Source organism: Eptesicus fuscus, chromosome 9, assembly GCF_027574615.1.
Source record: "Eptesicus fuscus isolate TK198812 chromosome 9, DD_ASM_mEF_20220401, whole genome shotgun sequence".
Classification (NCBI taxonomy): Eukaryota; Metazoa; Chordata; class Mammalia; order Chiroptera; family Vespertilionidae; genus Eptesicus; species Eptesicus fuscus.
Genome location: NC_072481.1, coordinates 27,845,916 through 27,870,865, shown reverse-complemented (window position 1 = coordinate 27,870,865; position 24,950 = coordinate 27,845,916). Strand labels below are relative to the sequence as shown.

At 48.9% G+C, this 24,950-nt stretch overlaps 1 protein-coding gene across 10 annotated transcripts in view; it reads right to left on the bottom strand.

Annotated features, from left to right (window-relative positions):
* ERI3 (ERI1 exoribonuclease family member 3) overlaps window positions 1–24,950 on the bottom strand; it is a 130,304-nt gene that overhangs the window by 65,944 nt on the left and 39,410 nt on the right. For all 10 annotated transcript variants that reach the window (XM_054721025.1, XM_028160172.2, XM_028160160.2 and 7 more), the window contains 2 exons: window positions 24,510–24,569; window positions 20,282–20,373 (listed from right to left, as the gene is read on the bottom strand). In XM_054721025.1, coding sequence (XP_054577000.1) covers window positions 20,282–20,373; window positions 24,510–24,569 — 152 coding nt within the window. The remainder of the gene's footprint in view (window positions 1–20,281; window positions 20,374–24,509; window positions 24,570–24,950) is intronic.

The window sequence follows — 24,950 nt, the reverse complement described above, 5'->3', positions numbered from 1 at the left end:
TGAGCTCAGCTACTTTTGAAAAATCACTTTAAGGACTATGAGTGAAGGAGGGGAAGTTCACTGGAAGCAGCAGAATCCACAAAGGAACAGTCAGGGGGACTGGCCAGCAAAAGGTAGAGGTCCTGGAGCACCTATCAGATTCTCCCTTAGCCAATCCTGGTCTTTTCGTTGACACAGGCCAGGAATCTTATTGTCTGTGGCTAGCCCTGGGTGCGGGAGGGGAGAGGGGAGGCTCCCTCTTTGGAGAGATTTCAAAAGTAGACATTAGCTACAGACATTCCTACCCAGGTAGTAAGGGTCTAGCTCAGTACAATCCTGCCTGCTCCTGTTGGAGGTTGAACTATACCAGAGGGGGCACACTGAGGACATACTAGACCCGTGGTCGGCAAACTGCGGCTCGCGAGCCATATGCGGCTCTTTGGCCCCTTGAGTGTGGCTCTTCCACAAAATACCACGGCCTGGGCAAGTCTATTTTGAAGAAGTGGCGTTAGAAAAAGTTTAAGTTTAAAAAATTTGGCTCTCAAAAGAAATTTCAATCATTGTACTGTTGATATTTGGCTATGTTGACTAATGAGTTTGCCGACCACTGTACTAGACAGACAGATTGTCAGAGTGGATCCTTAGCCTCAATCCTGAGTGCTCTCTGTACCCACGGCTGACCGAGACAGAGGAGAACGAGACTCTCACTCAGGTACACATGCAGTTTGTAGACTCGCAAGCATTCTGGTTGAGTCCTCTAGCCTGTAATTGGTCCTAGCCCTACGACTTCAAGACACAAGCAGTACAGAAGCAGCAGGGCCCAAGCCCATCTTCATAAGAGACACAAAACCAAAAGCCATATTGAACTCAGGAGAAGATAGCTACACATTTCTGACAGAATCTCATCCCAGCTTAGGAGCACCAAGAGAGTAACCTGTGAAGAACGTGGGTTTGAGTAGTCATTATCCCCTACATAGAAGATGAAACTGAAACTTGCTTGAACATAAAACAAGCCAAGGGCAGAACTAGAAATGGAATCTAAGTCTTCTGACTACACAAGGCATCAGTTACGTACATTCACTCAGAGCTCTTCACGGTCCCTAGGAAGGCAAGATGGAGGGCCTTAGAGAAGAGGTAGCTCAAGATCACACCTGGATCCAAGGTTCTTAGGATCCTACAGCTAGGGTCAGTGGGTACATGGTTCCACCAATTTGGAAAGGAAAAGAGTAAAAGTTCCCCTGGCACAAAGGGTCTGAATGCTGTGAGTTCCTACCAGATACTGATCCCAAGAAAAGAGCCACTGGCAGTGGGCCCTGGACTAGCCTGCGGGCATGAACGTGCAGGCAGGTTTATGGTGCCCAGGTCTCCATGCAGCTGGAATCATGGGCACAAAGCTCCTCAACTGCCCAAACATCATCTGGCCATACTTATTACTGTTGCCCAATGAAATTTTATGCATCGAGTCCACAGGTGTGATTTCCCCTTCTTTATGAGGGTCGGAATGACATCACTGATGGCCAATAGAAAAGAGCCAATTATGTCCAGGCCATAAAAAGGAATGGGATTTTTTCAACCAAATCAAAACTTCCTTCAGTTTCATGAATGCAAGGGGCTCCCTTTAAGGAAGGGCCCCCCAGTCCTGCCTGTGGACTCTAAAGTGAGGGATATGATCACTTTCCAAATACTGTGGGGTTTAGGGCCAGACCTCCGCCTTTGGAATTAAACATGTGGCCCTGCTCTTAACACGCAGGAACCCGAAGTCATCGAAATAGACACCTGACTGGCTCCTCACTACTCCATCCAGGGGGAAGTTGGAAAAGATGGGCTACTCCTCAAGTTTCCTTATTATCCTTTTAAGTAACAAAAAAAGCCCTCTCTGCTCAGTATGGAAGGAACAGGGGTGTGAAAAACTGCCCCCCAACAAGTGTACAACACAAAGCAAAAGGAGCCTAGCCTTCCCCACCCACCCCTCATCCAGCCCCACCACCTGCAGCCCAGCACTCAGGCTTGGTCCAGACAGCCCTGATGGCAAACAGGTGTGACTAGCTGGACGCCAGCCAAGGCAGGGGACTAGCTCATTAAGGGAACGCCACCCGTGCTAATGGGAATGGGCAGGATGAAGCCATTGTGAGCAGGAGCTCAGCTTTGAAGATTAGGTCAAGCAGAGCTGGGGGCTCTGCTAGAACTGCTAGTCTTGAGTCAAGGAGGCCAACAGCATCCATGGAGGTCTGACAGACAGACTGGCAGACACCAACAGCTAGGACCAGCAGGAGAGCAGGCCCAGTGCTAGAAAAGGTCATGGCACTATTCCCTCTGTGCTTTTCTCTCTGCAAGTCTTAAGGGCAACCCCAAGTCAGGGAGACGCATGTCTAACTTTTAGCAGACTCAAGCCTTTAAAGAGGAGGCGGCCAGCCAAATCTGGAGCTCTATTTGACTGCTTTCTGCCTCTCTGAAAAGGCCGTGACCCAGACCTTGGAGTGATATAGGCTGTCAGTTCTGGTGTTCAAAAGCTCTAGGACATGCATGTACTACTCACCTGCCACGGCAAACTATTTTATCTGATCTGGTATACAGAAAAAGGGGAGTTTGAGGAGCAAAGGAGACGAGCAGGGGAAAAGGCACTGTCTCCTTCAAAGTCATAACAGGACCATGGAGGCACAGAAGGCCTAGCTTGGCGAAGGAGTTGACCAGTAGATCCAGCCAACCAGCCAGATGGAAACGCCCGCCAAGGGGACACCTATAAGGGGTTGGTGGGGCTTGTTTTCATGCAAGGTCTCTCTACTTGCTCATTCCAATACAAACATTCACACACACAGATGTTGTTGCTGGCTGACCTGCACCTCAGAACAGCAAGACTTCCTAGGTTTCTCCCCAAGTCAAGAAGCTGAGTCTCAGGCAAGGTTCCATTCCCACTGGGTTCCCGTCTGAGAGTCCTACCAGTCAGAGCCGCCAGTCAGCAGGGTGTGAGTCTGCATCCAGCGCAAGCAGGCTACCCCAGCTGAGGCCACACTGAGCTGGGGACACAGCTCTTTGTCCCTCCTGTTTGTTTCCCCACCCAGAGGAGATAAACAGACCTGGGTGATAAACAGCCCGCCTTTCACGATCACTTTTCCTCAAGTTGAGGAGAGTAGCTGGTGATGGATGGGCTGGAATTTGGTTATCAGGAAGGGCTGTCAGCCAGAGGTGCCTATCTCCTCCCCCACTACGCAGGGCATCATTACACTGTGGCATCGAGGTAAAATATGAGCAAGGGGAGGGAAGGGAGAAAGAGGGAAGGCTGGGCTTCCACATGAAGCAAATTGAGCAACAATGAGAGCAGGCACGAGGCTGGGACGTTAGTTATCTGCCCGTGACACCTTTTATCTCTGCACAAATTGGTCCTTCCTCCCCCACTGCAGTCTCTTATACAAACAGAGGCAAGCACAATGTGTCACCACTGCAATAGCGTAGCAATTTAACCCGAATTAGTGAGGGGGTCAAGCCAGGAAATAGGGTTTCTCATTTCAACAGGTTCTTTAGTCTCTGCTCTCAACCAGCACATTGGGGGGAGGAAGGTAGAGAGAAAGCAGACGAATAATTGAATTCACTCACTTGGCCACTGCTGATGTATAAAAAATTAATGCTTGAGCCTCCTACTTATCAAAGCCTGTTAGTTTCCATCTCACCTGCGAGATGGCACCATGGCAGAAGACGGTTGGTAGGCTGAGCACCCAGTGCCATAAGCCAATACAGGATCGGCAAGAACAGGAAGGGAGAGAAAGGCACTGCCCATAGACAGCAGACTCATGCCAGCAACCCCTTCTAGAAGCTATAGGATACAGTGCAGGGTGAGGGATAAGATGGGGGCAAAGGGGGTTATAGAAAGTGATCATATTAAAGACAACCCTGGACACCTGGACAGTTCGATACACTTGAATCTACAGGCAGAAAAGGCATTCTAGCTCCACCCTCCACCAGATGTCCAGGGTGTTTTTTATTAGAAACCCCTCTCAGCCCCCCCCCCCCCACGACACACACACACTCACACACTGCTGTGCTGAAATTGAGGAGGCCAATGGCAACACTAATGGCGCTGAGAAGTCTAAAAGAGCAGGGAGTGGAGGAGCCTGAACTACTCTCCAGTGACTTTCCCATTGCAGAACCTGGGGCTAGAAGGACCCCTGATGGGGGGCAGGGTGGGGGAAAGAGAGTGCAGTACAACCACCACACCCAGCACATGGCTCTGCCATACTAAGAGACAGTGACCATGTATCTTTAGGCAGGTTAGGTCACCTCTATGCGCCCTACTGTATGAAGGCTAAAGGAGCCAGCCAAGGGAAACATTGTACAAATGAGCACTAGTAAGAAGGAGTCTGGCTATAAGAAGGTCAGCTGAGATCAAACCTGCAGCAACCTTTGAAGATGCTTGCAGGCCATCTGCATTGAGAAGACTGTGCCTTAGTCAGGTATCGGATACTGGAGAAACTACTGAGGATGACAGCTGAAGGGGAAGTTCTAGAACCATTCAACAGTTGCAAAAATGAATTCCACGAAGCTTGGGGTGAGGGGAGAAGTTGTGGAGTGAAGGCACCTTGGGACTCATTCTCTAAATCCAGACATCAGGGAACAAAAGCCAAGGCCCCAATCTAGACACAAAATGGGAGAACTTTCTACCTCAATTGCCACCACATATTTACAGGTATCACTGAGACCGGGGACACAGGACACTCAAGGGGTAGAGGCCAATCAAGCCTGATTCCCATACTCAGGTAGCCCACCCAGAAGACAGCCATAGCATGAAACGTAATGATCACTCCAGCATAGACTACCCAAGTAAGGGCCATCTCATTTCCGGTGATGGAAGGACAAAGTTAGGGGCACTTACAGGACCTTTCCTTGAAAACACACACACACACACACACACACACACACACACACACACTGTCCTCCCTCTGTTCTTCTCTGCCTGTGCACAGCCCTGGGAGAATGCACTGCCGACTTCTCAGTCCACTTTGTCCCACACTTGCCCCCATCCTCTGGGACAGCTGCAGGTTACAATTCCAACCACAGGCTTCAGAAAGATGATACACTTGCTGGAGCCTGCAAAGGGTCAGGAGAGAGTATTGTTTGAAATACCAGTGTGACAGCTGGCTCCTTGTCTGTCTCTTCCTCCCCCTTGCCCCTCCCCAAACTTGTCATGGTACAAGAAGTCTATAAGCATCCCATCAGCTTTAAATATCAGTGTGCGTGAAGCAGGAGCACGAGAGCGAGGGAGCGGGATGCAGACAGCGAGCGCCTCTGTCGCCACTGCCTGTCAGGGAACACTAATGAATTTCACCACCAGCAAGCCATGCTTCAGATGGGGGTGGGGGGGTGGGGGAGGAGTGAGGGTAGTTTTCTAGGGAGAACTCTCACAGTATTAAAACATCTATTCCCAAAGCCCTGTTAATAAATGTCACTGCAGAGGGTCTGCCACTAGGACTTCAAGGCAAAGGAGAGGTTGCGACAAGCCCTGAAACCCTCCCAAACAGGAAGGGCAGTGCAAGTGTGAGTCTGGAGGGAGCCAGATGAGGCCCACAATTAGGAGCGTGACCACCATCACCCGTACTCATTCATAACGGCCTATGATGCTTGGTTGAGAGGACTAGGACAAGAGGGAAAGGCCTCAGGCAGGGAGAGATCACCAGCTGTGCCTTCCTGGCCAGACGTACTACCTACCCCACTTCCCATCAGTTTCAGCCAACTCATTTCACAGACGGCAGGGGGCTCCAGACCATCCTTCCAGACTGAGGGGAGGTGGGGTGAGGAAACTCTGGTACCAGTCCCAACAGGAAGCTAATTCCCCTGCAGATGTCAGGAGCTAGAGCTTATTATAATCTCCACTTTATAGATGAGGAGTAATGTGACTTTCCCAGGATTCCACAACTACTAAGTAATAGAGCCAGAACTTGAACCCAGGTCTCTTAATTTTCAATAAAGGCCCTGCTCTTTTCCACAATACTTCGCAGCTCCTCTGAAGAAGGGCTTATCACCTCACTGTCTCCCGTGTGTCCTCTACTGCTCTTCCCCTCCAATCTCTCCCACTGGTACCCACACCCCTCTGGCCTGGCATGGGCCACAGCTGTCATGTAGCACAGAGCTGGGCTCTAGGCCAGGGTGAACCCAGACTGGCAGAGAAAGGCCTGGGAGTGAGCCAGGCCATCACCTGGGAGTCTCCACAGCTCAGAGGGCATGGTTGCAGGCACAAGCTTTCCCTTGGGTGCCCTCTGCACAGCTCTGATCAGCAGTGTCTGATCTGGCAGCGACCTGCTATGCAGGGGGCAAATGACATTTAATTTCCTCTTGGTTTCCCTATGGTACAGACGAAAGGCCGTCACCTGCGTCTGGGTCTGGCAGCACAGCTGGAAGTGTTCCCAGACATGCTGCTCTGGAGAGTTCCCAAACAGAAACCAGAACACAGGCGGGTGCAGAGGGACGCCCACAGGCCAGGTTGCCAGTCCTCCCAGAGAAAACCAACCTCAAATCCCCATTGCCAGGCAGTTGCTCAAAGCCTCTAAAAGGCACTGTATACGTATATAGTGCCTCTCTGCTCCACTGCTTTTTGGCCCACTTGCCAACTGTCTCTACTCCCATTTCTCCTACACAAATGGAGCCCACACAAATGATCACATGCAGCACACACAGTGCCACAAACATCCTATGGAACAAGATAACATACACCTTCCCAGTGCCACAAACACTCCCCTGAAATCAAGTAACTTGTATCTCTCCAGTCCCTCTCCAGTGAAACAAGACAAGTGTCTTTCCAGGATTCCTCCCAGGGCCATTCTTCCACCTGTTGTGGCTGTGGGAAGTGTTGGAGCTGCCACCAGAACCTGGCCAGAGCTCTCTTTCCCAGATGGTAAGGCAGAGGCCTCAGCAGGCAGCAGGGAGTGAGGTGGGAGAGCACTTTGGTTTCCAGGGCACTTTGGTCAGTGTCTCAGCTGATGAACTATTTATTCTCTGTTTGGGCCAGGAAAATTAGGAGCGCCTTAGCAGTTTGAGCTGTCTCCAAGATACCTCACTCATCCGCTACTAGTCTCTACCTGGCCTGTGGCCATCTTGACCCTTTGCCTGGGCTGCCTTTGTAGGTCCTACATTGCCCTCTGGAGGCTCCGCAGAGAGGCATCCTGCAAGCATTCAGGATCTGGGATAGTCTGACCTCAGACACACCTGTTTCCTCTAAACCCCCGGCTGACCTACTCTGCCCTGATCCCGGCTCCCCTGAATCCTTCAAGACGTGTGAGTCACACTTCTGGGTGGGCATTAGGACATGTCAGTGGTTTTTAAACAGTTCTCCCTGGAGCTCTAGGGTTCCAGGAGGGATGTCAGGCTACTTTGTGGACTGGGGCAGAAGGAGGAAGAATGGACTGAGCCTTGCCCCAGCTTCAACCAGAACAACTTGGCTTTTGTACATTTTGTAATACAGGCAGTCCTTGGGTTACGTCGGACTTGACGTACGTCGTTTCGTGGTTACGTCGCCATCTCCCCTTTATTTATTAAAAAAAAAAAGTTCCATCATTTCGACGTATGTACATATGTGCTTTATGCTTTTTTTTATTATTTATTTACCACAAGTAAAGGTCAGGAATTGTTATCTTTCTTTTAAATTTTTTTTTTACTGTTTCACTTCATTACTGCTGTGTATGTGCTCCATGTGAGTGACATAGGTGCTGATGTAGGTGGGATCCGACTTAAGGCAAAAATCACGTTACGTGGTGCTGTGGAAATGGATCTCTGACATAACCCAAGGACCTAAAGTTTTGTTTTTAAAAAAGTTTACTGCTTAAGAAAATACTACCCATTCGGTGTCTCCACTACGCTCCTTAGGTCCTCACAGTGTTTGTTTTCCTCTTCCTTGTGGCACACTCATATTCTACCTCACTTAGCCTGTGGTTGCGTATGCACAGACTGCTCTTTCTGCCCTGGTCACCTGGCGGTCCCTACAGGTCCCAGCACAGTTTTACTGGGCCCAGAGCAGATCTCAACAGGGGCTAACTTGAGGCTACTGCTGAAATGCCAGTGTTCCCAGGATATGCAGTGTTTAGCACCTTCAATGGCAGTTTCCAACAGTGTTCCTTAGAAGAAAAGAGCTGCAGTGGAGGGTAACTGACACTTACAAGAAGGTCCAGGTGAAGACATGTGGCACATGCCCTCTTAAATGAACAAATGGGGTATACCTGCTACCATCGTCAATCACCCAAACCAACCTCCAGGGGACAAAAGAGACTTGCATGTGGCCAATCTTTGGGCAAAATACAGCATATTTGCCCGGCCAGTGTGGCTCAGTGGTTGAGCATCAACCTGTGAACCAGGAGGTCATGATTCGATTCCCGATCAGGGCACATGCCAGGGTTGCAGGCTCGATCATTGATGTTTCTATCTCTCTTTCCCTCTCCGTTCCTCTCTGAAATCAATAAAAATAAGAAGTTTCTAAACCCTGAATGTGGGACCATGGGAACATAGGATGATGAACATAGTACTCAACTGAGTACTCAAGGGTCTGTCCCCCTATAGAGGAGTCACTAGGATTAGAAATGGGTGAAGCCACTTGGCCCCATTAACCAAGCCCATGGCTTGGACCTCTTCTGGACAGCACTGGGGAGGAAGTGAGGGGGAGGCAGGGTTCTGTGCTCCTCCTAGCTAAAGCCACTTGTTAATAGGCCCTAGATTCCCTTATCCCTGGGGAAAGGAAGGTAGCAATGAGCCCTTCACCCCACCCCCATACACACATGCCTCCCAGCAGGGCCAGGGAGGACAGCCATTAGTGTGTGCCTCAGCAGACAATGGGGAGGAGAAGTCTCCAGAGCAAAGGACAACTGCAGCAATTAGAATGCAGGGAGGTTCAGAAGCTATTTAACTGGGTGACCCCTGAGGTCGCTGCATCTGACTCCCATCCCTGGATAAATATTGTATGAGAGGGGAGGGGGGCGAGCTAGGGAGCCATCCGAGTGCTGCTTCTCCTTCCACTCCTTTCCCCACCCCACACAGCTGCCTCCAGTCACACACGCCAGGAACATTATTTACAGCCCTGACAGTCAGAGCAATCACTCTGCTAACCAAGAGGGAATGGACAAAGTCGACTTACCAAAAATTGACTATGGCAAGAAAAGAAGAAACCAGGGCTGGTGGGGGAAGGTAGCTGAACCAACACTGAGATGCAAGGCGCCTCCCATATTCTGAATCCAGCTGCAGAAAATACTGTCACCCCCAAAACCACTGGCAGATGAAGCTGGTCCCAAATGGAGATAGTAAATCAGAAATGGAGTATGCTTCCGTCTTTTGGTGCCTCCATAGTGGAAAATTCCCTGGATCTTAGCACTACCCAGGTGTTCCGTAGTAAAGTCAGGAGTCTTAGCTATCTTCCCAGAGGAAGTGGGACTAGCCACAGGCCACTTATCCAGCTGGTCCCTTTGCTGACCCAGTAGGAAAAAGCAGGAAAGTCAGGCATAGCAGAAAGGGGTCAGGGAGGGGGAAGAGGAGGAGACTGTCTGAGTGCGGGCTGCGCCTCAGCCCCCACATTGCCGCTCCTCCAGTCCTGCTCTAATGCACCCTGACATGCCTCTGAAGACAGAGAGCTGTTTGCAGTCAGCACCGTGATTTGTTAGTAATTATTTCCATGGTGTCACATTGCTGTCACTCTGTTAACAAAGAGACAGGCTGCCTCAGGCTGCCTGCAAGAAAGAATCGCAGAGAAAAAGGCCTGTCAGGCTCCCGGGAGTCTCTGGGCTGGCTAGCTTTCTTCCCCAAACCAACATCCTTGCAGGCTTTGGAAGAAACAGTTTTACAGAACTAACAAGTTCGAGTCGTGTCACCCTTTAGCCTGGGACACTGAGAATTGATCCCAGCCACCGTTCCAAAAGCCCTCCAGAGCTGAGCCCGAGTCCACAGGTCACTGAACCCTGGTCCACTACGCCGGCCATAGCCTTGGAGTTCCCTGGCCTTCATCTTCCAAGACCCTTGCTCCCTGGCTCTTCTTCCTTTCTGGGTGTTCACAGACTCTTGCATATTCCTAGGAGCCTGACAAAAGAAATCTATTTCAGACCACACTGAAGCAGTTGCCCCTCTGGCACAGACGGTGGTCAGGGAGAATATGATAGCACATTCCTTGAATCTGTCAACTACAGTTCAGTACCAAAGCTGCTCAGGTGCCAATGCCCAGGTGCCTCCAGGGCCTGAGCACCTGGGAGGAGATCCCCACAGAGCTTCCCTGTTGTTCCCAGGGCCTGGACTGGTGCAGCACCTGCGCTCAAAGAACTGGTGCTTTGCTTTAGCACAAAGTAATGTCTCCATTACTGTGGCTGGGAATTAGAGGACAGATTGGCAAGCGCTGACAAAACAGAGGTCACTCACCTTACAGGCATGGAAAGTTGGAGATTAATTCTCTCCCCTTACAGAGGGAACCAGACTCCTGGCCAGTGGAAGAGAAGCACCAATATTCAGAAACCCTTTCAATGCCGAACAGTAGCATCAGCACAAAAGGGAGACCAAAGCCCATAAGCCCTAGAGAGGCCTTGGCAAGGTGGCAAGAGCTAATGCCACCTAGCTCCTGCAGAATCCCACAGGGGAGAGGAGCCGGGACATGACTAAGATTCTTCAGGCATCTGGGTCCAAGAGGCAGAGGACAGTGCTAGCTGCATGCACTGCAATGTAAACTCCATGAAGGGAGTATACTTTGGAAGTTTCAGCTGTTTGTTCACTGCTGCATTCTCGATACCTAGAACAGTGCAAGGCATATAATGCATATTCAATAAACATCTGCTGACAGAATAAATAAATGGGTCATTGTGGCTCAAAGGCCCTTCCACAGGCCTGGGGTCAGCCCAGCCTCTCCCTATTCACAGGAGTTCAGAGAAGAGGGAGGCCAGTGTGGATTTCAGAAGAGACAAGAAAGAACATATGCCCAAGGGACTGGAATTAGGTTTTAAAAGATGAGGGGGATTGGGACAAGGTGATAGGCCTAAGAAGATTCTCATCAGATTGAACATTCACATACTCATTCAACAAATATGTATTCAAGGACTAAAGAAGGTAGGTAGTCCAACAAAAGAATAAACTTTAGTACAGTAACACAATGGAATATTACACAGGTTGAACTGGTACATAAAATAACATGGATGAATCTCTTGTATGTTATGTTGAGCAAAGAAAGTCAGACGCAAAAGAGTACATTTTGTATGATTCCATTTATATGAATGTCAAGAACAAGGAAAACTAAGCAAAAGTACTAGATGTCAAAACAGTGGTCACCTTTCAGGGGGAAGGCATTACTGACCGAGAGGGGCACAAGGAAACTTTCTGGGATGATGGAAAAGCTTCATCTTGATTTGGGTGGTGGTTACACAGGTGTGTATGTGTATAAAAATACAACGAGCTGTACACTTCACATTTGTATACTTCATGCACTCCACTATAATTATTTCATATCTTAATTTCTAGAAAGATTTTTTTAAAAAACGGGTCTCAAGAGTCACACAGAGTTTTTAAAAAAACACAAAAATATCTCACCTGAAGGAAAAAAATTTCCGAAAGCAATAGTGGCACCTACTTGAGTTCAGAGCATAAGCCCTTCAGCCTTACTCTCTATCTGCCAGAGGACAGAGGGCCCAAGCCAGTGGCAGGGCCTTGAAAGATCCAAAAATGTTCAAATCACAAGAGTGCAGCCCAGGTCCTAGTGTCATGTGTGGTGGTACCTCTATTCTGTACCCGGCGAGCTCTAGGGAAGCAGAGTCAAATCGGATGGTCAAGCCATGGCCCCAGCTGTTTCCGAGGCTCTCTGAGCAGCCTGTCTGTCAAATTCTGCCACAGAGCATAGAACCAGACTTCCAAAGACTGCTCTGAAGAGTCACAGACACAAGACCAATCTGTCTTCTTGACAACCCGGATAGAGACTGGCTGAGCTTCCCCAACTCTGGGCTACAACAAAGGTCTCAGCGACGACAGCCCCTGCTGCCAGCAAGGAGGAGGCCATGAGATCCTCACAGGTGGTCAAGGGGAGCTAAAGATGTAAGTCCAGGGACCAGAACCTGGCAGCAACACTTGCCTCAGGGTCAGTTAAGCAGTAAAGAGCCACCCTGTCAGCAGCTCTCCAGCAGACCGAAGCATGAGGCTCCCACTGCCATAACATCTCAAAGCCTGATTATTTACTATACAAATATCTTCATCTTTAAATTTTTAAAAAGTATGTTTTTATTGATTTCAGAGAGAGGAAGGGAGAATGAGAGAGACAGAAACATCCATCATGAGGGAAAATTATTGATCGGCTGCCTCTTGCACCACCTCCTACTGGGGATCACGCCTGCAACCAGGGCATGTGCCCTGACCGGGAATCAAACTGTGACCTCCTGTTTTATGGGCCGATGCTTAACCACTGAGCTACACTGGCTGGGCACAAATATCTTTATCTTTTATTGGGATTTTAACTGAGACAAACTTCCATTTCAGGGGTTCCTATAATCACTAAAGTTCTTTAGACCCTCTAACACTTTCCCAGGGGTGAGATGAGGCTGCCACTGGAGTTTCACCTTCAGCGTGGAAGTGCCCAGAAGGTGGAACATCAGAGGCTCTGTCTGCCAGGGAGACAACGAGCATCTCCCCCAGTCTCCCTGTAGACCCAAAGTCCTTCCAGAGCAGATCAACTTCCACAAACTCAGGCTCTGAGGGAAGGAAGCAAGATGAATTGCCTGTTGACCTGTAGTGCCAGGGACATGGAGAAGAGTGGAAGGGAACACAGGTAGGAAACCAGGAGCCTGCTCAGCCTCCACAGAAACCTGCTCTTGCCCTAGGGCCTGTCCATGAGAAATAGGTAGTCCCCGGACAAGCCCATAACCAGGAGCCCCTTTATGCCAGTTCTAGGCCCCAAGACTTGTGCAGGTGGAGTGGGGGGGGTCTCATGCCTTTGTGAGGATGCTGCCCCCTGAGGCATGTGAGCTCTCAGGTGGAGGGGGGGGCACGCCTTGCTCCTCCAAGCTCACGAACTCTCTCGGCCCAAGGAGCTGTCAGGCTAACGAGGCTACCCCACCACCACTCCATCTGAGCGTGTGGCAGGCTGTACCGCACGACTGGCTTCAGGTGGCTTTTCTTTAATTAATGGCATCCCAGGCTCTGCAGGGAGCTTCACCCCACAATGAATGGCCCTCTCTCATTAGAGGCAAGCCTGCCATGATGTATTCAGGGTGAGGGCCAGGATTCATTTCCCTGTCTGTGGGTTGGGGATGGGAGGGAGAGGAGAGGCAGCAGGGACAGATTTATATCGAGTGACTTGGATTAGCTGCAGCTGAAACATGACCCCATCAACTCAAGCTGCCTTCTTGGGGCTAACCCGATGCACCTTTGCTGACGAGAGGGCTCTAGGGAAGCTGAAGGGAGGGCAGAAGGTCTGGTTCTTGTTCTCTCTGGGCTTTGGCTGCAGCTCAAAGGCCCAGAATTCCTATACAACCTCCAGAAACCACCCCCAAACCCCCCACCCCAGAACACACACACACTCTGTGTGCACTGGGAGCCTGGCCTGACTGAGCCTCTTCATGGCCAGGAAGCTGACCCATTGGCCTCAGAGCTATAGGACTGAGGCTTTGACCATGGCTGTCAGCTGGCTCTCCCGCCTTCTGTAGAAAATACTCTCGCTCCCTACCTCAGAGGAGTCCCCAATGTGGTAATGCCCCACATCTGCTGTCCGGACAGGACCCAAGTATGTTCCCACACAGTGCATCTCAGACCTCGAGCCACCCAGCACCAGGGAAAATCAGTCTTGACACAAAAACATACTGTCAGCCATCATCTCACTATGGTGATCCATTTGGCTGAACCCCACCCTCCAGGGTGGGGAGATTCTGGGCAATACCACTCTCCTCCTCTCAGTCTCCACCTGGTGCCATCTCACAGGATCATGAGACTGAGTAGGGGAACTGGGGTCTTGTAGGCAAAAAGGAAAACTTGGGCCTATGGTTGTCCATGTCTCCACTGAACTTCTCACAGCCTTAGAAAGGCCACCTGCACTCTGCTAGCCAAACAGGTGGCTTTAGGCCTAGGTAGGTTCAGGCTGGGAGCAAACAGCACATAGCCCTATAAACTCCCCCTGCAAATCCCACTAAACTTGACATTCAGTTTTGCTTGTGCTTGGGAGAAAAATCATACCTCAGAGCCTGCCCTCTATCCATCCTCAGCCCTCTCAGAATGCCCAATTCACTAAGAGAGCTAGTTCTTGTTCTCTCATCTGCCCCTGCCAGCCAATCAGAAGGTTGCTTTGCAGTCCTGCTGTGTCCCTAGGAGGGCCAGGGCATAATGCCTATCAACCTGTACACACCCCCACTCCATGTTATCCACGCTTCTCCCAGGCCCTCATGGGGAAGCATTCATATACCCTTCCTTCCCTACTCAAAAAGAGATGTAGCTCAGTTCCGCTTTGCTAAGCCCTATTTGGCAATGTGTCTAAACACATGCAAACTTAATTAGTTCAGGAGGAGAGCCCAAGCGCTTGCAGTGACAGATAAAAGTATCAGGAAATGAGACAAGTCAGGACTGCCAGGGAGTTCTTACTCAAGCCCCTTCCCCCAGCAGGCTGCTAATCAAAGCTCAGTGCTGGGACCCTCTGGCACACCCATGAGCAAGGGGCAAGGCTCTCATGGGCTTAGTGACATGATAAGATGCCACGCATGCTCAGAGGCACCACATGCTTTCAAACATACCGAAGTGCCCAAAGCAATACTTTTTAAGATTTTCTTATTTATTTTTAGAGAGAGGAAGGGAGAGTAAAAGGGGGGGGGGGGGAGAGGGGAGGAAGGGAGAGTAAAAGGGGGGGGAGAGGGGAGGAAGGGAGAGTAAAAGGGGGGGAGAGGGGAGAGAGGGAGAGAGAGAGAGAGAGAGAGAGAGAGAGAGAGAGAGAGAGAGAGAGAGAAACATCAATGTGAAAGTGGAATATCAACTGGTTGCCTCCTACAAGCCCCCTACTGTGGATTGAGCCCACAACCCTAGCATATGCCCTGACTGGGAATCAAACCGGCAACCTTCCCGTGTATGGGAAGATGCCCAACCAACTGAGCTGCACCAGCCAGGGCCTGGCAGTGGTTTTCTTAAGACAGATCTGAGGATTCATCCATTTGTAGCTTTGGAAGGAGGCTCTCAGTCCAAATTGCCTCCACCACATCTCCTGGCCAACCATGCCCCCACATCAAAATGAACGTAACAGGCCCTAACCGGTTTGGCTCAGTGAGTGTCGGCCTGTGGACTGAAGGGTCCCAGGTTCGATTCCAGTCAAGGGCATGTACCTTGGTTGCAGGCACATACCCAGTGTGGGGTGTGCAGGAGGCAGCTGATCGATGTTTCCCTCTCATCGATGTTTCTAACTCTCTATCCCTCTCCCTTCATCTCTGTAAAAAAAAATCAATAAAATATATATTTTTTAAAAATGAACGTAACAGTCCAGACCTCTACCGACCCCAGACCAGGTACCAGCAGCCAAAAAAAATCAGAGAATATCTCAAGGGTCTGCCACTCAATGTAAACAAAGAAGAGGGTGTTAAGCAGGGGTGACACAATCTGCTGGAAAAGAAGCAAGACTGGAATGAAAAAAGACAAATTGAAGACATTTAATAAGCCACAAAGAATATTGTGACCTTAACTAGGGCAGTGGAAATGGGGATGGAAAGAAGGTAATGACTCTGAGAAAGCTCCAGGAGGAAGACTCAACAGGATTTGGCAATTGATTGGTTATGGCCGGAGAAAGGAATCAAGGATGATTCTCAGGTTTCTGACAGAGCTACTGAGTTGCCATCTGAGGGAATGGTGGAGGTCTAGTGTTGAGAGAAAGATAAGCCTTGAGCTTTTAGGGGCCTATGGACATGTAGGTGGGGACTGAGACTAGGAGCTGGATATGAAGGTTTGGAGTTCAGATGGCAGATGGAACAGTGTCTTTTCTCCAGTGGGATCTCTGCTGCCATGTCAGTTTCCATTTCTCAGTTACAGAAAAGATGATAAGACATCAGCATACAGAGGATACTTGAAGCTATGGCAAAAGATGAGATCACTCTGATAAGTGTGAGTGTGCAGAATAAAAAGAAAAAACAGCCAGGACAGAGATCAAAGAAATACCAATATTTAAGAAACAAAATGTAAGAAAAAAGGAAAAAGCATCCATACGACACTGGGAAGGAAAAGGAAAGGGAGAAATAGAAAAGTAAAGATACAGCGCATTTCAAGAAGGATGAAGTGGTCAACTCGGCTGAATGATGCCAAGAAGTCCCAACCTTTTGTCCGTATCCTACACTTGCCCCAACACACACACAGGACAGTCACTGTCCCAGTTCCCTCCCAGGTGTGTGGTTCCATCACTATGGGACTTCCACTCCAGGTGACTGTAGCTCTTCAATAGTGTTGGCCACTTGATTGCAGCCCTGAGGGCACCCTCAAGAGTCCCCACTGAGTGCATGTCCCCCAAATAAAATTGAGCAATCTGAACAAGTATCTTTTGATCTCCACTTTCTAAAACCTGAAGTGTTCCATCAGAAAGGTGTAGTATGCACCCTCATGAGGAAGGCAGCCCAGCATTGACACTTTCCATTCCAGAGCTGAGGCTGAGCTAGATGAGGGTCTTTGCAGCAGGCTCTGAGCAGCCCTAGACTCTGCTCTACCAGAGCAGAGTCTGATTATCTGGATCCTCTCCAAAGGTCCTCTTCCCAGACTGCACTGCAGGCCAGGCCTTCCTTCATGTCAGCTCTTCCCTATCCCTCCATTCTCACTCTCAACCCTACCCTTCTCTCTTTCTGACCTGCCCCGCTTCTCAGACTCACCGGCCACTGGGAAAGACTCTGGTCTAGCTTCTCAGCCACTCAGTGCTATTCAGTTGGTGAATCCAGATCTTCAAGCTTCAGGCTAAAATCTGAGTTCCTCAACGGTGGCACCTCCCCACTCTACACCGGCCCTCCCCTCCCACCATGCCAAAGATGGAACCCCTTTACAGAGACATTCCTGCCTGTGTAAGAAGAGAAGAGAGACAACTGGTGAAAGAACGTTAAACCCCATTAGGAGCTTCAGGTAGTGAAGGCAAGCTACCAGGGACCAATGCCAGAACAAGTGTTGTATCTTAAACATGTTTAGAAAGAAAATTAAATCAGCACTTAACTAAATTAACACCCGCCTAAGCAGGATCTGTGACTACAGCATCAAAGCCCACATAAACCTGAAGTATCAACTCATCCCGTTTTGACAAAAGATGGACACAAAATGGTTTTGTCAGGATGGGAGATTTCTTTTCTCCAGTGGGATTTCTGCTGCCACTTCAGTTCCCATTTCTCAGTGCTTCACTAATCAGGCCCTTTCCAACAAAAGTGACATGAAGCTGGTTGGGGGAAGCGGGGGCTGGGAGAGAGGGAGGACAGCAATGAAGAGCCATGTCTCTGGGAAACTAGAGTGGGAAATGGAAATATTTGCTGAATTCCTTAGCGTTAGTTAAGTCTGAAAATGGATGTCAAAATAAGAAGTAAGCCACATACTAACAAGTTGTGGGTGTCAGTCTAACACCACCCTTGTCAGGCTCATCATCAGCCTTTACCAGGCGCATGAAAAGGTGAGGGCTCTGACGAGCCATCTGACGAGAGGTTCCAGGAATGCCGTTAAGCTGTGCGCTGTCACGCAGCGCTACTTAGGTTTCCTCTCTGGCTGTTTTTATTTTGTTACACATTTAATTAAGAGCCTTCCCAGCAGTTATGCGGAGTCCTGCTTCTAAAAGGCAGCACAGTGCTCTCCTCCCCCAACCCCTGCCACCTGACATCTGCTTCCTCCTGCACACTCCTTCAGAGCTTCACCGGCTTTCCCAGTCCACACCCAAACCAGCGTCCCAAGTCTACCTAACCCCTTTTTTCTTTTTGGATGCTATATGGTCTCAGAATTCAATTCTGTCTATCTGTGAGTCTTTACCAATTTGAGCCTCAGTTTTTAATTTTGTTTTGTGTGTTCGTTTCAGCTTTAAAGGGATACTACCTCCTACCAGGGAAGATAGGAGGACCGAATGACATATGGTTATGTACTCATGAAAAAGTGGTTCCCTTTCATATATGCTTGGATTGAACAACCCAATCCCCAAACTTGATCACCTCTTCTTGATTGCATCATTGCTTGTGAAGCTACAGAGCAGCCTCCGGAGTCACCTAAATCTGCCAGGGCCCACCATGCCAACGACTGAACTGCGACTGCAGGCCAAAGTGGGCCAGACTCCAAGCCTAGGGGGCCCAGCCATGTAGTCCCCAACCTCATGCCCAGGAACTTTTTCATATGCACATACAGGATGGGGCAAACGTAGCTATTCATACTGTGAGAACATGAAACACAGAGTTTATTCTTGTATTGTTATTTATTAATTACTATTTTATTTTCCACACAAACAGCTGTAAACCTACTTTTGCCCCACCCTGTGTACATACATGCCAGTCACAATTAACACAAAAGATTCTGAAATGTGGATTGTATGACATGAACATGCCAAAGACAAGTAGAAAACCACTAGAAGAGTGGGAGCCCTGGGAGGCTACCTGGAGGAACCAGGCCTCTGGACTGGACCAGAGGAGTCTCAGTCCAGTATTAGCCTGCACTCTGCCCGACCCCAAATAGCTTCTCCTGTGCTATGGAGCTCCACGTAAGTCCTTCTCTCCTTCAAGTGCTCAAAGCTGCCAGGATACCTTAAACAAGAACAACAGCCTTCCTCTTCCTTTCTCCATGGAGCCCGCCTCTGATTTATACCAGCCCAGCCTGTATAATTTCCCTGACTGATGAGTGTTATCGGGGAGCACAGAGATCCCCTGGCGCTCTGGGAGCTGGGTGTGCAAACCTGGAGGTGTGAAGCCAGTGTGTGTACATGACTTAAGGGATGTGGGAGATGAGGTGTGTGGGTGTTTATGTGACCTGGGCTTGTTTTTCTTCCTCCTGTCTCACCTAGAGAGTTGGTATCCAATTGCAGGCCTGACACCCACCAAGCTGGGTGCATAACTTTGCCTCAATGCTCAGTATCCAAAAGGCATAAAAAGGACCTTGGTGAGAAAATAATGCCTGATTTGGTAGGAAATATCACTCCAGAACCACTACTCCCAACTCCCCACCAATACCCCATGCTATGCTCAAAAGCATAGGTGCATCCGTGTGTATGCTCGTATATAAACACACACACACACACACACACACACACACACACACACACACACACACATGCTTGCCGCCACCATCAGTCACAAAGAACACAGAGTTATCGATTCTATCAATCCTCAGCAAACAATGCCCCTACCACCTCCACCCCACTTTAGTTCCCTGGGGGCTGTCTGAAGCCAGGTATCCATGAGGACAGACAAGAGACAGAAGTGTCAGCCGAGCAAAGGAACCAGTTTTGTCTTCCAGAATCAGGAGACAAAGGAGAAAAACAATGGGGCAAAGGAGAACAGAGGAGACTGGTGACTAGGGCAGCTTCCTAGAAGCAGCCCTCTCTCATTCTACACTTGGCTCTCAGTTGGATCATCAGGGCCTATCCCAGATTTGGGAGAGGGGGTGGGGGGGGGGAGAGGATAACACAGTATAATGGTTAAGAGAAAGGGCCCTGGAGACAGGTTGCCTGGTTTGAATCCTGGCCCTGTGTGTCTTGGGCAAGTTACTTAACCTCTTTGTTCTCTAATCTTCTTATCTATAAAAATAGAAATAAGAGTACCTATGGTTATAAAATGAGTTACTATTTCTAATGCACTTAGAATAATCATCACTATGCATCTGGTTAAAAAAGAAAAACCCTCTTTGCCCTGGCCTGTGTTCAGTGGTTAGAGCACTGGCCCGCAAACCAAAGGGTTCTGGGTTCGATTCCTGGTCAAGGGAAGGCATGTACTTGGGTTGCATGTTCAATCCCTGACACTGGTTGGGGTGCATGTGGGAGGCAATCAATCAGTGTATCTCTCTCACATCTATGTCTCTCTCTCATTCTCTCCCTTCCATTTTCCAAAAATCAATGGAAAAAATATGGGGTGAGGATTAACAAAAATAAATACATACATACATACCCTCTTTTAACTTCTTCCTTCCAGGGCAATGACATGTAGCCCTGCAACTGAAGGGCTGTCCTAAGTAGTGACACCTGGCAAAAACAGCTGTCCCAGAGGCAGGCAGGGCTCCCAGCCCTCTTTTTGTCCTGGAGGCCCCCCAAATCCAGGGACTCCTGGCCCAGCTGTCCTGTAGGTTTGGGCATTTATTTCTGTGAAAGGCAAGAACTGGTCCCACAGATTCAAAACCCTGCCAGCAAAGTTGTCCCTCTCATACTCACATGATTTTTAAGTCCCAGTCTCCACAGGTGACAAAAATTGACTTGACGTTTGGATCTAAGAGGCCTTCCTTCGCCATCCACTCATCGACCCTCTGAAAAGTACACAACAATAGATGAGATTTTTCTTTTCCCCCACACTGAGTACATGAAGAGCCACAACAGTGAAACGCAGATAAGCTGCTGGTAATCAGAGCAGGAGAAAATTGTAATCTTATCCAGCCATGGCTCTGCTCTGGGCTCTCAGCCTTGGCTGAGAACTATAGAGGCACTTGCAGGACAATCCCTATGGGAAGATCCCACAAGATGAAGTGTTTGGGGTTGGGGAGGGGGGTAAAAGGGGTTCTCCACACTCCTGTTACTTACCCTAGACAGGATAAGGACAGATCCTAGTAGGTCAATCCAAATACCTTTGGTCCTCAAAGGCAGAGTCTAGCATGGACATGGGCTGTCCTGGGCCATGAGAACAGGCTGGATCCCCAAGCAGGGACTCCAATCCATAGGTTCGTTCATTCACTTATTCATTTGACCCTCCCACCAAATGTTTATTGACCAAACTTCTGAATTTGGTTATTCCCCAAGTGAAAGTGAAGTTAATTTCCACCATGACTCTAGCAGAAGAAGCCCCTTTGCTGGGCGGGAGCAAGCTCATAATCAGCCCCAAACATGGTATCTCTCCTCTCTCCTCGTTGATGATTAAAATTCAGCAGATTCTTTTGAAGGCTGAGCACAATTCCTAGGTAGGGAAAGAAATTGCTCCTAAACACACTTTGAGTCTAGTTCTCCCTTCATCCCTTTCATGGTTTTATTATTTGCACTCACACTGGAAGTACAAATACTAAAATCAGTATATAATGACTGAATTATTATCAAGAATTCATGAAGCATCGCCTATTTTTTTTAGACGATCCCAGGCATGGGCAGCAGATCATACCACCACTCCACTCACACAGGAGGATTGTTTTTAAAGGCTATATGACATAGTAGTTAGAAATGCAGAATTGAAAGTCAGACACATATGGGTTCTAACCTTGGCTCTTCAATATCCTGGCTGTGTCATTGATGGGAAGTCGTTTAAAAGTCATTTAACCCCTCTGAACTTCAGTTTCCTTCGTCTGTAAAATGAGGTAGGATGACTCCCCTTACAGATTGTTTTGAGAATTAAATGTAATAATGTATTTAAGTGCTTATACAAAATAGAGAGTAGGCTAAGAAGGGAATACAATGTAATAGATGCAGTAATAAAAAAGTGACCAGAATGCTACAGGACCAAAAGGAGGAAGTGGCTAGCTCTACCATTTATAGAGAAAGGAGTCAGAAAGGTTTCAGAAAGAAGATAATTGAGCCTGGCCAGTGTGACTAAGTGATTAAGCATTGATCTATGTACCAAGAGGTCACTGGTTCGATTCCTGGTCAGGGCACATACCCGGGTTGCAGGCTCGATCCCCAGTAGGAAGCATGCAGGAGGCAGCCAATCAATGATGTTTTTCTCTCATCGATGTTTCTATCTCTCTAACTCTCTCCCTTCCTCTCTCTCTAAAAAAATCAATAAAAAATATTAAAAAAAGAGAAGGTACTTGAATTAGAGGTTTGGTGGTTGGGTTTGCTTGACAGGGTGGAACAGAGAAAAGAATACTAAAGGCAGAGGCACATGCCTAATCATTGTATATTTGAGAAGCAATTATCTGTTTAATGTCAGCCTTCCTTACCAGACTAGAAGCACCATGAACGCAGGGACTCTTATCTGTCTTATTCACTGTGGTAATCTCTAACCCAGATATTTTCGGATTGAAATATGAGTAGGGAGTAATGTGACCCCAGCCCACAGTGTATAGAAAGGAGGAACAGGAATTGAGGCTGGACACTAGGTTAGGACAGACCCCCTCCAGCTACCCAAGGTCTAAAGGAACCCAGCCTGAGCCTACTTAGAACATCTAAGTCAGATGGATAGATGGATGGGTTGATGGGTGGATTATGGATGGGTAAATAGATGAGTGGATGGGTGGGGCACGAATGTGTGGATGGCCATGTGGATGGATGGATGGGTTTTCAGGAGCCTAGAAAGTTCATCCATTGACTCTGTCTTGGGATGAGGGAATGACCACCACTCACTCCTGTATCCTCTCTCTCCCTGCTGGCTCTAATGGCTCCAGGCTGGACAAGGGAGGTGGGAAGAGATGGCCAGGCCAAATGAGCTAAGTGAAGGAAAAAAATAAAAAGAACAAATGAGGCAGGCCAACACCTAGCTAACTACCTGCTCAGGGCCTGGTTAAGACAAAAATTTAGCTCTTTAGCTCTATAACTAGCAGAGCCCGGTCTGGTCTCCTTATCTTGACAGAGACTCCCTATTCAGGCTGATGCCAGAAATCTTCCCTCTTCCCCACAAAGTGTGCTGAAGTAGCAGAAGCAACTTCCTGGGGGAGACTCAGAATCCTCTGAGCATTCCTCTCCAAGGTTGGCCTCCTGAAGACACATCTCCTCAACTGGCACCACTGACAGACAAAAATCTCTTAACCCCACCAGCCCTGGTTTGGTGCTAGCCCAGAACAAGCATCTTCCTCCCAAGACCCCAACCAAACAGAGACGTTCCAGGGACTAGCTGCCTGTGTAATATCCTCCCTTGGGAGCTAGGCCCTATCTGGGGATGCAGGCTGTGACAGAGGGAAGGATAGGTCCATTCTTTCTCTTTGAGTCTGGGAGCAGTCCATGATGAGGAGGCCCCTCAATCATAAGAGTGAATTTTCTGTCAAAAAAAGAGGAACAAACCCTCGCTGGTTTGGCTCAGTGGACAGAGTATTGGCCTGCGGACTAAAGGGTCCCGGGTTCAATTCTAGTCAAGGGCACATTCCTGGGTTGCAGGCTCAATCTCCAGTAGGGGACGTGCAGGAGGCAGCCAATCAATGATTCTCTCTCTTCACTGATGTTTCTATCTCTCTCTCCCTCTCACTTCCTCTTTGAAATCAATAAAAATATATTTTAAAATTTAAAAAAAAAGAGGGACAATAGGGTTGGGAGACACCTCAGAGCTCATCTTCTCCTAGCCTTCTGCAGGTACCCTAACCCTCTCTTTGCCCAGAGCCTGACTGGTCACAGAGCCTGGGCTTGCACACTGTCAGGGACAAGAAGCACTCTGCCACTGGCTGAGCCAAAACCTGGCTCTCTGGCTCTGGTTCCATCCTGCGGAGCCCCAGGAAATTCAATCTGCACTTCTTTCCCCTGTGGGACAGGCCCTCTTGGCTAAATAAACAGCTCTTCCTCCCTCTCCTGCCACCACCCTCCTTCCTCTATGCTAACTACCTCTAATGCAGATGTGCCCTTGCTCTTCCCCAGATAGTCTGCTTTCTCCTGTGTTCTGAGAGGGGCTCAGCTTCGAGTGCTTTGGTCTTAAAGATAAATAAAGCACCTAAGGAAATCGTCTCCCTGCTCCCTAGAGAGAAGGGAGTGGGTGTGGGACCTGGGAGAGGGACCGTCTCCCTCTCTGAAAACCCCCAGGCAGAGGGGGCTGGGAGACAAGCTGAGGCAGAGCACTGCCCTTCCTCCTTCCCTTAGGCTGGAACACAAGAAGCTGCATCTTAACCTTTTCCAGCTCCCCGAGGAGAACATCCTAGAAGTGTGGTCTCTGCCAAGGGTTCTAAAGCCTTTAATTTGATTTTCCTCACACAGGCAATTGTTGTAATTATTCTGATTAGGAATCATTACCCAGTACAGCCTCTGCACCCGACAGGCACAATGCGTCCAGCAGCAAGCTGCAGTGGGGCAGGCGGGCCCAGCCGCACCTCCTGGAGGAGCCGACAGCAAACAAAAGCCATCGATGGGGAGTTCTGGGTAAGTTAATGAAGTGCTCACATGCCACAAGAAGCCAACACTAAAGCTAAACAAAAACACCTCTAGTCCCCGGGGCCAGTCCCACAGTGCCACAGCTCAGCTCCCCACCTCCCCAACCTGGCCAGCGCAGGCTGGCCAGCACTGGCCAGCACTGGAAGAGGTGGGGGCTCTCTGCCAGCCTCCTGGCAGCACTCGGACATCTTGTCAGTAACCCTGACGGGAACAGCTGGAGATGACAGATCAATGGTTCAATACCCTCAACAGCATGTCACTGATGTGACAGCAAATGTTATTCTAATCAAGCCATAATCATAGTCAAATTACACAGCTACATTCTCAGGAGGGGCGGGAGAGAAAGGCAGCAGGAAGAGATCAGAGGTCAGGAATTAAAGGTCATTCAACCTACCTCCAGCACTTGCTGCAGGCTTGGCTGACCATCCACCATGGCTTGAATAATCCCGGTGAGCTGAAAGGAAAGATAAAGAGCCCATGAATGGAAAACTCGAAGCTGGAGTTTCTGTTTTTCCTTTCCTTTCTGTTTTCATCCTCCTACTGTAAAGAACTCTGACCTGCACTGCTTTAGGCTGAGAACCTGACAGAAGCTTTGGGAATCAAGTCCCAGGACACACTATAAACTTCCCAACAACATCCTGCCCTGAAATAGATACACATCTACCTGCTGATCACAGGGAATGTCTCATACCTGTTTCAGCTTTCATTTGCAAGAGAAAAAAAAAAGATTTTACATGTCTTTTGTGTTCCATAGGCTCAATAACTCCTCACAAATTTCAGTCTAAAGTAAATCACCTCCAAGCTTCATAGAAGCTCCTGTCAGACTTAGGCAATA